General features: G+C 33.8%; 1 protein-coding gene across 4 annotated transcripts in view; it reads left to right on the top strand.

Annotated features, from left to right (window-relative positions):
- The window catches only part of LOC123871938 (G protein-activated inward rectifier potassium channel 3), a 48022-nt gene extending 33636 nt beyond the window's left edge, over positions 1-14386 (top strand). For 2 of the 4 annotated variants that reach the window (XM_045915997.1, XM_045915999.1), the window contains 7 exons: positions 3614-4055; positions 5139-5318; positions 6462-6651; positions 6964-7088; positions 8430-8535; positions 9778-10153; positions 10662-14386. In XM_045915997.1, the coding sequence (XP_045771953.1) occupies positions 3614-4055; positions 5139-5318; positions 6462-6651; positions 6964-7088; positions 8430-8535; positions 9778-10153; positions 10662-10749 (1507 nt within the window). In that variant the 3' untranslated portion in view covers positions 10750-14386. Of the gene's footprint in view, positions 1-3613; positions 4056-5138; positions 5319-5526; positions 5707-6461; positions 6652-6963; positions 7089-8429; positions 8536-9777; positions 10154-10661 lie in introns of all 4 variants that reach the window. The other 2 variants (XM_045915996.1, XM_045915998.1) reach the window with 1 other exon arrangement.
- The last annotated feature ends 112 nt before the right edge of the window (positions 14387-14498 follow it).

Below are 14498 nucleotides of genomic sequence, written 5' to 3'. Positions count from 1 at the left end.
AATATAAGTAAAGGTAGAAACTCTGTCATTATTACGGACTGTGAATTTGTTACATTTCATTTACCACATGGGAAGTCGGAACACGCTGAAATCATGGTGCGCCGGTTGATTAACTTGAAGTAGACGGGTCATTAGCGAGCAACGATTGTGGAAACCACTCGACTCCAGAAGCCTAATGCACCATGATGGTCAACAATTAACTGATCAATTAACCACGTTATAATATGATACCGAAATTTCCATTACAATTTAAATATACCTAATTATGAAATCGCGTAAGGTTTTTAATAAAGAATATTAGCCATGCTAATCATGACTAGTAATCCCCTTTCCCCTCCAATTAAGCGTAAAGCTTGTCTCAGGAGTGGGCACGACCACAGATTTAGAAAAACTGTATATATATTTGGAGTTCTGTGGGTACGACAATAGTTCAACGGGTGGGGTTTGAACCGATGACCTTCCGGAATTCAGTCCGCTCCTCAACCGTTGAGCTATCGAGGCTCTGAACTTTGATTGCCAGTTGCAAGTACATAGTTTGAGTAATTAGTACTAGTTTTTGAAATTTGAATTGGCTAATAGTTATGAAGAATGAAGAAATCTAGAGAATCTGATTTTTTAGATTTCTTCATCGCAATTAGTGAAGTAAATTGCGATGAATTAGTAAAATTGAAATCCATAAACCAAACAAAGGAGAAAAATATATTGAGTACTTATTTGTACATTAAACGTCTACAGTACCTACTACAGTTATAGTGGTAGAACTAATTTGATTATTTTATTTTTATGCCGTTCGTAGACGTTCATATTAGCTTCGCTTAATACCGATAAAACTTAGCCTTAGAAAAGACTTACTCATAGCGAATGATCAAAGTGTCTTAAAAATTATAATAGATTAGATCAAGCAAAAGTCTTAAAATCAGAGAAATTATACGTAATCTTGGAACAAGTTGCGATTTCCAACACATGATTAAAACTAAAAAATATTATATTAATTAAAATAAATTATCTTATCTTATTGTCAAACCTCAATTAAAAGTTAATAACAGATTTATTAGAAAGATTAGCTATTGTGTCATATACCTAACACTATTATGTAGAACACTGCAACTTAGTGATTTTCTATATGCCATGCAAATTAATTTTTCATTTAAAAAAAATTGTGATTCACATTCCAAAAATTCACGGTTTTCGGATTTTATCTTTTACTTGTGCTACAAGACCTACCTACCTGCTTTTCATGATTTCCTATAGGTTTTCTTGACAGACACGACAACGACGACATGATCCTATAAGGGTTCCTTTTTTCTTTTCGACGCTAAAAAGAGCATTCCTTTTCATGAAAAATATTATGCGTGAGTCATTTATTTTTCTGAATTAAATGAATTTTAAGCTTCATGCTTCAGATAACTCATTAAGTTAACTTTACATTTAAAATAAGTACTTAGATGATAAATAAAATCATTCATTAATCACAGTCAGGAAAATCTTGTAACGTGTTCTTTATATTTAACGAATCGTGAAAGATAAATGGCAACATTATATTGTAAAAATTAAAATCCGTCAAAAAATAGCGGTAGTTTATGGAGCTAGAATTCATTTTTTAAAATTTTAAAAATATTAATTATGTTAAAAACTGTTAAAAATAAATAAATTTTTAACATAATTCATTACCAACGTTGACTGTATGGAAAGCGACTATTGACGTCAAATGGCGTAAAGGACAAAAAACAATTTTTAACATAAAAATAGAGTAATTTCTGCGGGAAGATATTTTTATGTTAAAAACGGCCAAGTGCGAGTCAGACTCGCGCACCGAGGGTTCCGTACTCGGGTATTTTTCCGAGATTTTGCACGATAAATCAAAAAACTGCTGCAAGGCATTGTACCCAAGATGCTGGCAGCATTACCCCATTGAATGGCCAAACTAATTCATTAACTTTATACATTTCCACGCGTTATTTTACTCTTGATAACTAAAGTTAAGCTTTTTACTTTTTAGATAACTAAACAAACATGATTCATAGAAGCTTTTATTCATTCCATTCAGATACTGTTAACAGGGCTCTCTCCGTCACTTACTCCATACAATCGTAGTTCCAATTTCATTTGAATATTAAGCAACCAAAGTCCATGAAATTATTCTAGAAACTAATATCTGTTCCTGTGGTGTTTTAGATTTTTCTAAAAATATGTACTTAGTTTCAAAATTACAGGAGCTCAAAGATTTGTATGTGAATTTTTAAGACCGCGTAACTTTGAAACCGAATAATTTTAACAGAAATCTGGAAAATCACAGCGTAGATATTAGTTTCTAGAATATGTCTGCAAAATTTCATGAACTTTGGTTGCTTAATATTCAAATGAAATTGGAACTACGTTTGTATGGAGAGACCCCTCTTAAGAGCATTTAGGTACCTACTCTACATGACCCTCAATACCCATATCACGACTACTTACTTATTTTCATAAAATTATCGATATTCGTTATCAATATTCAAAATGCGTAGGTACTTTATTATATTAATAAATAATCCGTATCATCTGAATTATCAAAGTTGCTCTAGTTCGATAAATGGTACTACAAGGGTACTACTGTTAGTACCCCTTTTTGTGTTTATTTTAGAATTTAGGTCTCTTATTGATACTAGGTATATTTTTTGTGATAACGATCAATAAGGTCACACTAAATTACTCCTAGTGTGTAATTACAATATAATATTATTTATAATTTTCAGCATTTTTTTTCTTTTTGTATTTTTGGCCCAAATACTTCATCAATTTTTTTCCTTTTTTTTCTTTCTTATTTTCAATTCCTGATTTCATAATTCTGTGCCAAAGAAAGATTCATTATTGAAAATGTTTATAGTATAAACAAAAACCTAACATTTCTGTTATCTCAAATCGAACAACTTACACGGTTTACTTCCATCTGCTATCTATACTAATATTATAAAGAGGAAACCTTTGTATTTTTGTATGTTTGTATTGAATAGGCTCAAAAACTACTGGACCGATTTCAAAATTTCTTTTACCATTACTTAGAGGGATTCTTCCGAATCCGTATAGGCTATATTTTATCCCGGAAAATAGAAAAAAATAAATGTCCACCCGTGCGAAGCCGGGGCGGGTCGCTAGTAATAAATAAGCGCGAAATATTATAATATTAATTTTGATCCCGGAATCTAAAACACTTTGCATGATAAACGAAAAACCTTGGCGATATATTGGATTAGTAATAGATCTGTAGAAGTAAAACAGATTTTAAAAGCGATAGCTAATTTCCATTGAAATAGATATTAATTTACAAAAGAATATTATTTTATCTAAAACCTACCTATCTTGCATAATATTCATTTTTTATGATATTTTTTCTTAATGTAATGTAAATGTATATTCACTCTTTTTTAAGTATTGTTAAATTTATGTATGCAGTCAGAATATTAATAAAATTTACCTAAATAATATTTGAAATTATTAAAAATTAATGAAACGAAAAAACACAACATAAACAAAATTTATGTAACAAAATATTCCGGACTATAAGAAAGTAAATTTTGCTGCTGCTGTAGTTACTTTTAGCAAAAAAATTCAAATGAAATTTTGTATTTTTCAGATACCGTAATGCCCGATATGCTGCAAGACGTGTCCGAAAGCGCGTCATCTTCAAGCACGGCGACTGCAACGTCGTCCAATGGAACGTGGCCAAGCGCAGGCGCCGATACCTCCAGGACATATTCACTACCCTCGTGGACGCACAATGGCGCTGGACGCTGCTCGTGTTCGCTCTCTCTTTCATCCTCTCTTGGCTCCTCTTTGCCCTCATCTGGTGGCTGATCATCTTCACCCACGGCGATCTCACCCCTCCCGTAAACTCTTCCGAACCATTCGTACCTTGTCTCAATAACGTCAACTCCTTTACCGGTTGCTTCCTCTTCTCAGTTGAAACCCAACATACTATTGGATATGGATCTCGAACTACCAATGAAGAATGTCCTGAAGCAATATTTGTCATGTGCCTTCAAAGTATTGTCGGTGTTTTTATTCAAGCTTTTATGGTAAGATAATCACAATTTTTTATACGTTAGAGATAATCGACTTGAACATTGTGATGATGAAATTAACGAAATACAAGTGTAAATTTAAAATTTATAACACCCCCGACAAGTGAAGATTATATTAACTAGAAAGGAGCTGATAACTTTTAAATGGCTGAACCGATTTACTTGGATTATATCTAAGAACACTCTCGATCAAGCCACCTTTCAAACAAAAAAAAAACTAAATTTAAATTGGTTCATTAGTTTAGGAGCTACGATACCAAAGACAGATACCTACAAAGACACATACACACGTCTTATAACACCCCTCTTTTTGGGTCGGGGGTTAAAAAGAGGAAAGAGAGGTAGCTTCCTGCTTGAAGAAAAATATAATTTCAAAAGATGTTGATGTTGTTTTGTTAGTCATTTAAACAGAACAAACGCATGAGTCTAGTAAAAGCTTGATAGTCTCTATTACGACGCACAATCTTTTAATATAAAATGAGAGCTTTGATGTGGAAAAACGATGGTATAATATTTGTGTTGGCGAATACTGTAATAGTAAAGACCTGTTCTGCAAACATTTTCACTCTCTTATTAATTTTTTTTATTACCTGAAACTAACACGTCATGTCTAGAGAATATAGAATTTTAAACAAAAATTATTATGACATCAAAATCGCTTGAAGGGTTTTAAAAATCTTCCTGCTTCGAAGCCAATATGATAAGTAAATACATATATTAAAATAAACTTGGAACTGAGCCAATCGTATTTAAAACCAATCTGTGGTCCAGATGCTCTCTTAATAGTAATTACCAAGTGGCTCTTACGAGTACGTTTACTCTACGTTTTTTTTGTATTCTTTGATTTTCAGCCAATTGTTAAGAACCAAGAGTATCTAGTTATGATTTTAATTATTCTTCAGCTTCACTAAAGGCTAGTTCTAAGATAATATAAGTAGAGATACATTCGATTTTACTATTTTTTGGAAGCTTTATATTTTAACGAAATACATATTTAAATTGCCCCAACGTAAATAATAACCCTAAGATGATGCATTTAATTTCATGTAGTACAACAAAATTTGTTCCAATTTTTAGGTGGGAATAGTGTTCGCTAAAATGTCTAGACCTAAAAAACGAACCCAGACCCTGCTTTATTCCCGGAATGCTGTGATATGCCTACGAGAAGGCCAACTCTGTCTCATGTTCCGCGTGGGTGACATGAGGAAATCTCACATAGTCGAAGCACACATAAGAGCGCAAATAATTCGCCGCAAGGTATATTATTACGACAAAGCGGAGACTGGTTAGTGATTGGGGATTTCAGTCAGCACGCTTCCAAGTCTTTACCTTTACCCAAATCTTTCCACTATCAACTGGGATCGAAATCGTTCAATTAAATGCAGATAGGAGCACGTTATCGAAGGTTTCGATTTCAATGGTTTTGGAATATAACTTTTCAAAACTTTGTATGTCTTGTCCATAGGTGGGTCTTATATTCGCGAAGCTGGCGCGGTCCAAAAAGCGTAACACCACACTCCTTTTCTCGACGAAAGCAGTTATATGTCTGAGAGATGGGGAGTTTTGCCTCCTGTTCCGCGTTGGAGATATACGAAAGTCACATATTCTGGAAGCGCATATTCGGGCTCAGCTTATTCGGAAAAAGGTGGGATATGCCTTTCACAAAATTTGGCTTTTAAGTTGCTCCTCTTATTATATATTTATAATTTGACGTCATTACCTTTTCGTAAAGATATTAAGACCCATCTACGGACAGCTTCATTGATCCATGTTATGCATATTCATGTAGTATGTACATATATTTAATGCATATAATCGACGTCACTTTAGATATTCAAAGATAATTGGAATTAAGATTCCCGATACAAAGCTTTGCCACACTTATCTCTGCTTACGTAGAAACTGCATGGTTGATCGCTAACGTTATATCTTTAAAGATATTGGATTAATGCTTTAAGTGTAAAACAGCTTAATAATATAGTAGATCACCTTTCTGTTGATTTATTTCATCCGTTTCATCCTAGGAAATTCCATTGACGGTAATAACCTTTTCATTTCACAGACATCAATAATACGTAGATACTGGAACCGTATTTGCGTAGATTAAGACATTGCATGTTTTGAAAGCATGAAACGATTATTACTATTAATCCATTAAATTTTATCTTTTAATAACTGAGAGCGGATTTACACATTCAATATTATTGAAAACTGATATTGCTTGTAATATTGGCGATAATTTCATTATCTGAATTCTCTTTAATATTGCGTAGTATCAACTCAGTATGTATTGTAAATAATATTGAACTTATTAATCTCCTCACAATTATTACCACCAATGACTATCATAGTTGTTTTTCTATATGGTGTTTTAAATAATAATTGTCATTTTTTTAACAGATTACAAGAGAGGGGGAGTTGTTGCCGTTTTATCAACAAGAGTTGAAGGTTGGGGCTGACGGGGAGGAAGATCGGTTGATGTTCATTTGGCCGATGACAATAGTGCACAAGATCAATGAGAAATCGCCGTTATACAACTTGTCTGCTTCGGATATGTTGAGAGAGAGATTCGAGATTGTTGTTATGTTAGGTAAGTGTCCTCAGCTTGATAAAAACAAGTTGCAGTACATGCAACTATGCTAAGTTTCAGCTCAACAGTATTAATAGCTACTGGTGTAAACAACTGTGACAGAAATACAGACGGACGTAAATGATTTTATAGCGTAGATATTATGTGTTTGTTGAATTTAACTGAACAAAAAAAACTAATAAAATTTTCTGATTCATGATACTTAATAAAACCAGATGCAAAGTAAACGCCGGAATATAAAAAAAGATCCTTTTTCCTTTCAAAAGATAAAATCTAAAAACCACTAAAAACCATGTTATTGCTTTGTTTCAGAGGGTGTCATAGAGTCAACTGGGATGACAACTCAGGCCAGAAGCAGCTACTTACCATCCGAGATCCAGTGGGGCCACCGTTTTGAAACCATGGTGTCATTCCGAAAAGATACAGGGGAATATGAGGTATGCAAAATACAATTTCTAGAATATTCGTTCTAAATTCAAATTTCTGCGTCTATTATAGAATTAAGTTTAAGTTTAAGCAAATCTTTCATAGCGCTAGAACACTCGGCTAACATTTTCGTCCAATGTATCTGCACTAACGTGTATGGAGTCACTTGCATTTTGGTTCATATATATTTTTTAATACACATCGAACAAATTCGTTGGCCGAACATATTTAGTGTCTAACTCTCCATATAGCATTGAAAAATTTCTAAAAGACAATTTGTATTTTGATTTATTTTATTTGCATTGATCATTACATTATAATAGTTTGATGTTTATTTATAAAGTAAAGAGGTACTGGTACCTACATTATTTTATGTACATACTTATCTGGGGGTTTTACGTTTGTCAATTTTATTCTTTCCTTATTCAACATTAATTTATCTTCTTGTGCACTAGAAATACAATTGATTATTCTTATCCTATGATTACGATCATTCGCAGAAGTAATAAATCACGATAACACACCATTAGCTATAGGATAAAAATGTGAATACATAAAATTGTAACGAAAATGCAAGTCAGAATTGACATCATCGCTGATGTCATGTTTCATTTAGATATTGTTTTCGAAAAGTAACGGGCTCACACTTATATACCGTATATTTACCTTACACATAGAGACGTTAACATACATACTTATAATGTCCTTTAGCTCAATTTTATGCTTCTTTGTAATCTAGTGGTAGATGCTATACATATAGTCTGTATAGTAAATGCATGTACCCATATATGCACTTGACTTTTCAAAAGCATTTTGTAAAAGTTTACTTGACCAAAATTGATTTATGCTTTTTAATAAGGGCTTCATCGCCTTGATCTTGACAAAATCGTTTATCGTTTTTTTAACGTGAATTACTTTGTTGAATTTTTTTCTTCTTGTTGTTTTAACAAATTATTTCGCCTTTGTTTATCCTTGACCTTCTCATTTTTTAATCGATTATTAAACTTCATGGCAACAGGTAGTTTTAAAATTAAAATATTAATCCGTAGTATCAATCCGTTATTGTGGTTACGATATCTAAAGTTCTAAACTAAATTTAATTTCAAGTCTAAATATAGCACTATCCTTTTCCACAGGAGAAGTTATGAAAGGGATAGTAATAGGTACATTTAGACTTGTCATTTTAGTTTAGTACACCAGAAATAGCCACAAGATCTTTCGTACACAGACAATCTATGATGAATCTTTGGCTTTGATCACGGCTCGTGATCAGATTGATTATGTACGGTTGTTTAATTTTTGATGGAACTTAATAATTAACATTTTGGATGATCAATTAAAATTATTTTTAGGTGGATTACACGCGATTCAACAACACATACGAGGTGGACACGCCGCTGTGTTCCGCTAAACAACTCGACGAGTTGCGAGCCACGGTCTCCACTTCGCAGAAACTGGGTAAGCCTTTTCCTTAGCAACGATGCGACTTAAGACCTGGGCAGACACAAAGCGTAGCAGCAGCAAACATGGCAGATCGCTATCTAGATACTGTGACCAGCAAACAGCTTTAACATGCTCAGTAATCAATTTTTAGGTTACTCTGGTTGACTGTAGAACAAGGAGATTTTTATCGCGCAGAAGTAGGTGATTGACGAGAAAGGCTATTGTTTCCCGCGTCACCAAATTTCTTTCATTATGCTGCGTATTCGTCAATTTGTTTGCTAGTCACAATACTTTGACGTTGATCCTGCTGGGTGATTTATATTATGTAGATCTATTTGGTTGAATAAACGGTCTTGCCACCGTGTAATGTTCGTCAGTCCACTTTTAGGTTCACAAAGAAAAGTGAAGAAACTTTTCACTTCTTGCATTGTTTCCTCAACTTTGAGAATCATGGCTCTCCTTCGATAGGTATCACCTTGTTGTTTTTCCCTTTTCTTCTATTTCCAGCACGTGGATGGCATCGTAAATAGTTGTATTTGACTACTTCCCTTATCTGGTCTGACTTATTTACCTACGTAGTATCTGTATGCAGAGAAACCCCCGCCACTGTTATCAAAGTTCTTTTTACCTGATGCCAATCTCTATGAGAAACTGTCTTACCCAGTCCTCTTCCACATGACTTCCAATCACGCTTTGTAGCGTAAAATCCTTCTTATAATTTTTGATTTAACAACTTGTAGGACCTACTGCAGTCACGCTTTGTGTTTTTCCAAGCCTTAAGTATATTTGCATAATTTATCTCACAGATAATAATATTATGCATATTCTTAGAATTCCCATTCAACTAAGTTGAGCTTTATGTTGTTTTTTATTACTTAACGTTTTTGAATATCGTCATGGTTTTGTTAATGATCGTTTGCATCATTATTTCTCAATATAGCTATATCCACAGTAATATATTTCTATTTCAGTTCATATAACCATATGATTAGAAAAAGAAATACCGTTCTTATCCTATTTCATAATAATTAAGTTTTCCTGTCCGAGGTTTTTCCTAGTAGCCACCTACATAATATTATGAACCTATTATAGAAGTTATAAGTGCAAAAGTGTATGCGCTAAAACTGTGCACTTTTTACTCCCTCACTTTCATAGTGCAATGGGACAGCCATGCGGACATCACCGTAGAAAGATTAGGCGCAGAATGGCTTAATACTTTTGTAAATAAATGTACTAATGAAGTTATGTTTTTTACAGATCGTATGCTAGGCACCATTCCAAAAACATTCTCGAATGACACACTAGACATGAGCTCTGTTGACTCAATATCCCTGGACGAGCATATTGAAATCAAGATTCCTGAAGCGAGAGTTAGAGAAAACCGACTCATGGCTCAGAACAACTTCGTACAGAATATCAACGAAAAGCCAAGAAATACGAGTCACACACACTTAGCAGTTGAAAACGGTCTAGAGATATTAAATAATAATGCTCCAATAACTGATGTAAGGGATAAGGAACACGGGCACATGCACAGAAGTCACAGTCACGCCAGTATGAAGAAGCATCATGGCCTAACTCCGAATGGTATTAACCATGCGGGGAATGGGCATGATCACCATAAAATCATTAAGTGAGTTATATGAAATTTGTTATATTTCCAAAATTGTTTAGGGTTCCGTACCTCAAAAGGAAAAACGGAAGCCTTTTAGGATCACTTTGTTGTCTGTCTGTCCGTCTGTCATGTCTGTCAAGAAAACCTAAAGGGTACTTTCCGTTGACCAAGAATCATGAAATTTGGCAGGTAGGTAGGTCTTATAGCATAATTAAAAATTTGTGGTTACATCACACACAAAAAAAAGTGTTCCAATTTTCAAAGAAGGATAACTATATCAAGTGGGGTATCATATGAAAGACCTTAACCTGTACGTTCTAAAATATAAGTAGATAAGCATAGGAAACATTACTATTATCTAAATTGATAATGCTAATTACTTAATTAGTTATTTTATTGGAACCCTCGTAGCTTTACACATCACTACATCATTTTTTGACAGTCAGAAAGTGTACAATAGTACCCAATTTGAATAAATGACGTTGACTTTGACTTTGACTTTATGTGCATTTTTGTGATTTTGTAGATCACCCAGCGAGAATCACATAACAGAGAAGAACGCAGCGGCTCCAGTCATTCCCATCCTCGTGACGTCAGCGGAGGCCGACGCCTGACGCGTGCGCGCTGCCCAGCCCGCGCGCTGCCCGGCGCGCCCGAGGACCTCACACGTGCGCTTCTGCGACCACCGCGCTGGTACTGTTGAAGTAGATAACCACGCGAACCCTTGAAATCGATGGCTTTTAGCCCTTTTTCGTGGTTTAGTGACACAACAAAATGTATTTAAGTGTATATCTATTATGTCGTAGCTAGAACATAGAATTGTCCACTTCTTAAAATGCCTGACTATTTCATGAAAATATGGTAGCTTGTGAAGAAGGTCTTGAATGAAGCGAGCCTACGAGGCCGAATAGAGCGAAGGAGAGGGGCGGAGAGCGAAACAAAACGGTGACCTCCGTAGCGAAACGAAGGTCAAAATGAAAGGACATCTTCTGGCGCAACCTATTTAAAATACTTAACACTCACTAATGAATTTCATTTCATGAAATAGCCTATTTCATATTTCATGAAATAGTCGATTACTTTATGACATGAGCGATTCTACTCGTACGATTCGGCATAACATAATGATACTATTAGTAGATTAATAAATAATTTATGTGCCTTTGGCGATTTAAAGATATTCATATTGTCATTATTTCATATTGATGGGGACTAGAAAATATACCAAACTATACCTGCCCTAAGCACCTTTAGCGGACCTACAATAAGTGGGACTTTGAGTTTATACTTACCTATATAAAATTATTTTCATACAAGCTATGAACATTAAACTATTAAAATCTTTTAGGTCCATCTTTAAATTAGTAAAAGTTGTGATATAGAAAATATTAAAATAGAAATAAGCATGCATCTTAAAGATTGACCAATTGTATAAGTTTGTTCATTAGTAATTCAAAGCAAACAGATGTGCCAAATTTTATGCATATTATTATTACCTAAGATCAAAGATGAGTCAAAATCCTTCCAGTATTTTTATGTGTCTCGTATTTATTTAGAAATTTTCAAATTTCAACATTTTGTCAAAAGTGGGCGGGTGATTGCAACTGAACTTTTGTACAATTTTGTCTACTTCAACAATGCGGTCTTAGATACTTAGGCCAAGTATTTATTTAGAATACATAATTTAGTGAAATTAAAAGATGGGGTGTTCAAAGATCTATCAGCTTTAATTTATTGGAGTCATACTTCATACCCTGTCTTAGTTTGTAAGAGTTAAACTTTAGCAGTCTCATAAAAAAGAAAGTGCATCTACGCATTAAGACTTACACTTATAACCAATTTTTCCTTAACTGACATAAAAGGTACTACTTTTGCTATTTAGCCATTGCAGTTTAGCCATGTATAGTTATTAGGTAATCATTGTGGAACAATAATCCCCAATACGCATTTCCAGACATTTCACGCGACGTCACTCTCGCGACCGGGCCTGTTTCGTCCGCACTATACAGTCCGCAGTAGCCAGGGCAAAACACGGGCAACGCGACGTCGCGCGATATTTTGGGGGGCACGTTGCGTGGGCGATTTATCTCCTTATGAAAACACTGCTAGCTCCGGTATACGCTTAAACGAAGCAGAGCGGAGATGCGTTCAATCATCCAATCAAATTTTTGAGAAATGACGTGATATTTTCTCTTACGGTATCTACTGAGAAAATGATTGTCACCTCCGCCTATCTCCGCTAAGGATACCGGACCTAAGCCATGTATTCATTAGGCAACAAATCGCCCTCGACTGTCTCCAGATACATCGCGCGACGTCGCGCGTCGCCAACTTTGCACATGTCTGGCTGGCTGAATTTTTATTATTTGCCATCATAGAGTCTGCAGTATTAAGAACCTAATTTGTGAAAATTATATCTTGCTACCTATCATGGCTGAAGCTGTAAGCCTCTGCACGGACGGACGGACAGACAGCCATAGACTTACTTACTTTACCCTTTGAATACGGAAGCTTAAAAACCATTTCCATCGTTTCTCAGAGAAGGTTTCTGTGATTTATAAATTACCGTTTTAAGTCAGTTTAGGATAAATAGATAATACTTACGTAGATTGAATTCAAAATTGTATAATTTTCGTAGATACTTACTTAGTTTAAGAGTAAGCCTGAATTTGTAGTGTTTTCATTTTATTGATGGGACCGTAGAAGTATTGTTTTTCTATCAAAAGTCAAACTAGAGATAGAAAATTTTCCATTTAAAAGTTCAATGTCGTGTAAAGGTTAAGTTTAATGTTTAATCGGAATGACCGTGGCTTAACCGAGTTTCCTTATAACAAAGTCAAACATAACGGCCCCTGTTATTAAGGTAGGTAGGTATTTAAAATTTTATTGTACCAAAAGTCGTACCAGTTATGTATTGGACTATGTAATGTATTAAATGGATATGATCCAAATATATTTTATAAAAATATGTACAATCTACGTAAATTGTTGTGAATGTACAAAATATTTTGTAGTTTAGCTTCTTTATACCAATTTTATAGAATAATCGTAAAAATGCGACCCAGGCGAAAAGAATTCTTTTATTTTGAGATAATTTTTGACACCGTATTTCCAGATTGGATGAATTTTTCAATTTTAGAAAAAGATTTTCATTGAAAATGTTGGAATAAAACTTACAGCTAGCATACCTACCTAAATTTTGTACAAACACATTTCACGCGTTCCTTAAAATTGAGGCACAGTCACGTCGAGTGAGTACTTACCTATTTATGAATAGTTAATTTTAAAGCCTGAGCAATATTTATTCATACTTTCCGTAGTAAACATATCTAAATTACATGCAACGTAGCCACTGAGGACTGCGGAATAAACATCTATTTTCCTCTCAAAATCTCATATTAGTAAATTTTATACCCAACTTATTGATGTAAGTAACTAATTTAACATTTAAGTATTAGTTTTACTAATGCTGTCATTTAGTTAACTCAGGATTGCATGTAGTACCTATTCACAGGTCATTTTATTTTTGAATGCTTTGATTTTTGTCTAGTCTAAACTCCTAGAGTACTTATCTAGAATTTTTGAAATACTTATATAGAATAACTATGTATTACCTAGACAGTCTCTTGTGAGAGAATACAGTTTCCGAATCCCGTGAAACGTAGGTAGATTAAAGAAACAATTTTTATTTGGGTTGGATTTATTAAAAAATCAAAATGGAGAGGACGGATAAAAAATCAAAGATGATATCATATATTTTATAAATTATCTTAAATACAATTTACAAATATATAAATGTAAGTACTAGATCCCGCTTACATTACCTAATATAAAGTATCTGTTTGTAAACAATTATAATTTTATTTTTGTGTACTTATATTAACATCGCCACGTGACGCTATTATAAAATAATTTTATTTGGACCCTTAATTTTTATTAGACCGTTAGGTATGTATACTACTAGTAGTGTTTATTCCTACCTAACGTCTGGCAGATATAGGAATAAAATATTATGAAGAAATGTGTTACAAATTACAAATAAAGCATTCAAATAACGTGGCTGTTAAAGTTTTAATTTTGAGTAAAATGTCTGAGCATCAATCAGGGGCCGAAGCGGCGCGGGCGCCGCTGTTTTTAGTTCAATGAAAAATTAGGTCATTAATTAATGAATGATTGAAAATGAAAAGCTTATCTCGCTGATATATTATATATTTTGTACTTAACTGTATTAAAATTATGATATTCATAAATTTTACACGACTTTCATTACCACCTATGTCCTTTATCCTTTCTATTTAGTTTAAGAATTTAATTTAATTAATTTAGGTATTTACCTTAATAAAGATTTTTAAATAACTAGATA

This window comes from Maniola jurtina, chromosome 14 (assembly GCF_905333055.1).
Source record: "Maniola jurtina chromosome 14, ilManJurt1.1, whole genome shotgun sequence".
In the NCBI taxonomy this organism is placed as follows: Eukaryota; Metazoa; Arthropoda; class Insecta; order Lepidoptera; family Nymphalidae; genus Maniola; species Maniola jurtina.
The sequence above is the reverse complement of the archived record's forward strand: the minus strand, read 5'-3'. Positions and strand labels throughout refer to the sequence as shown.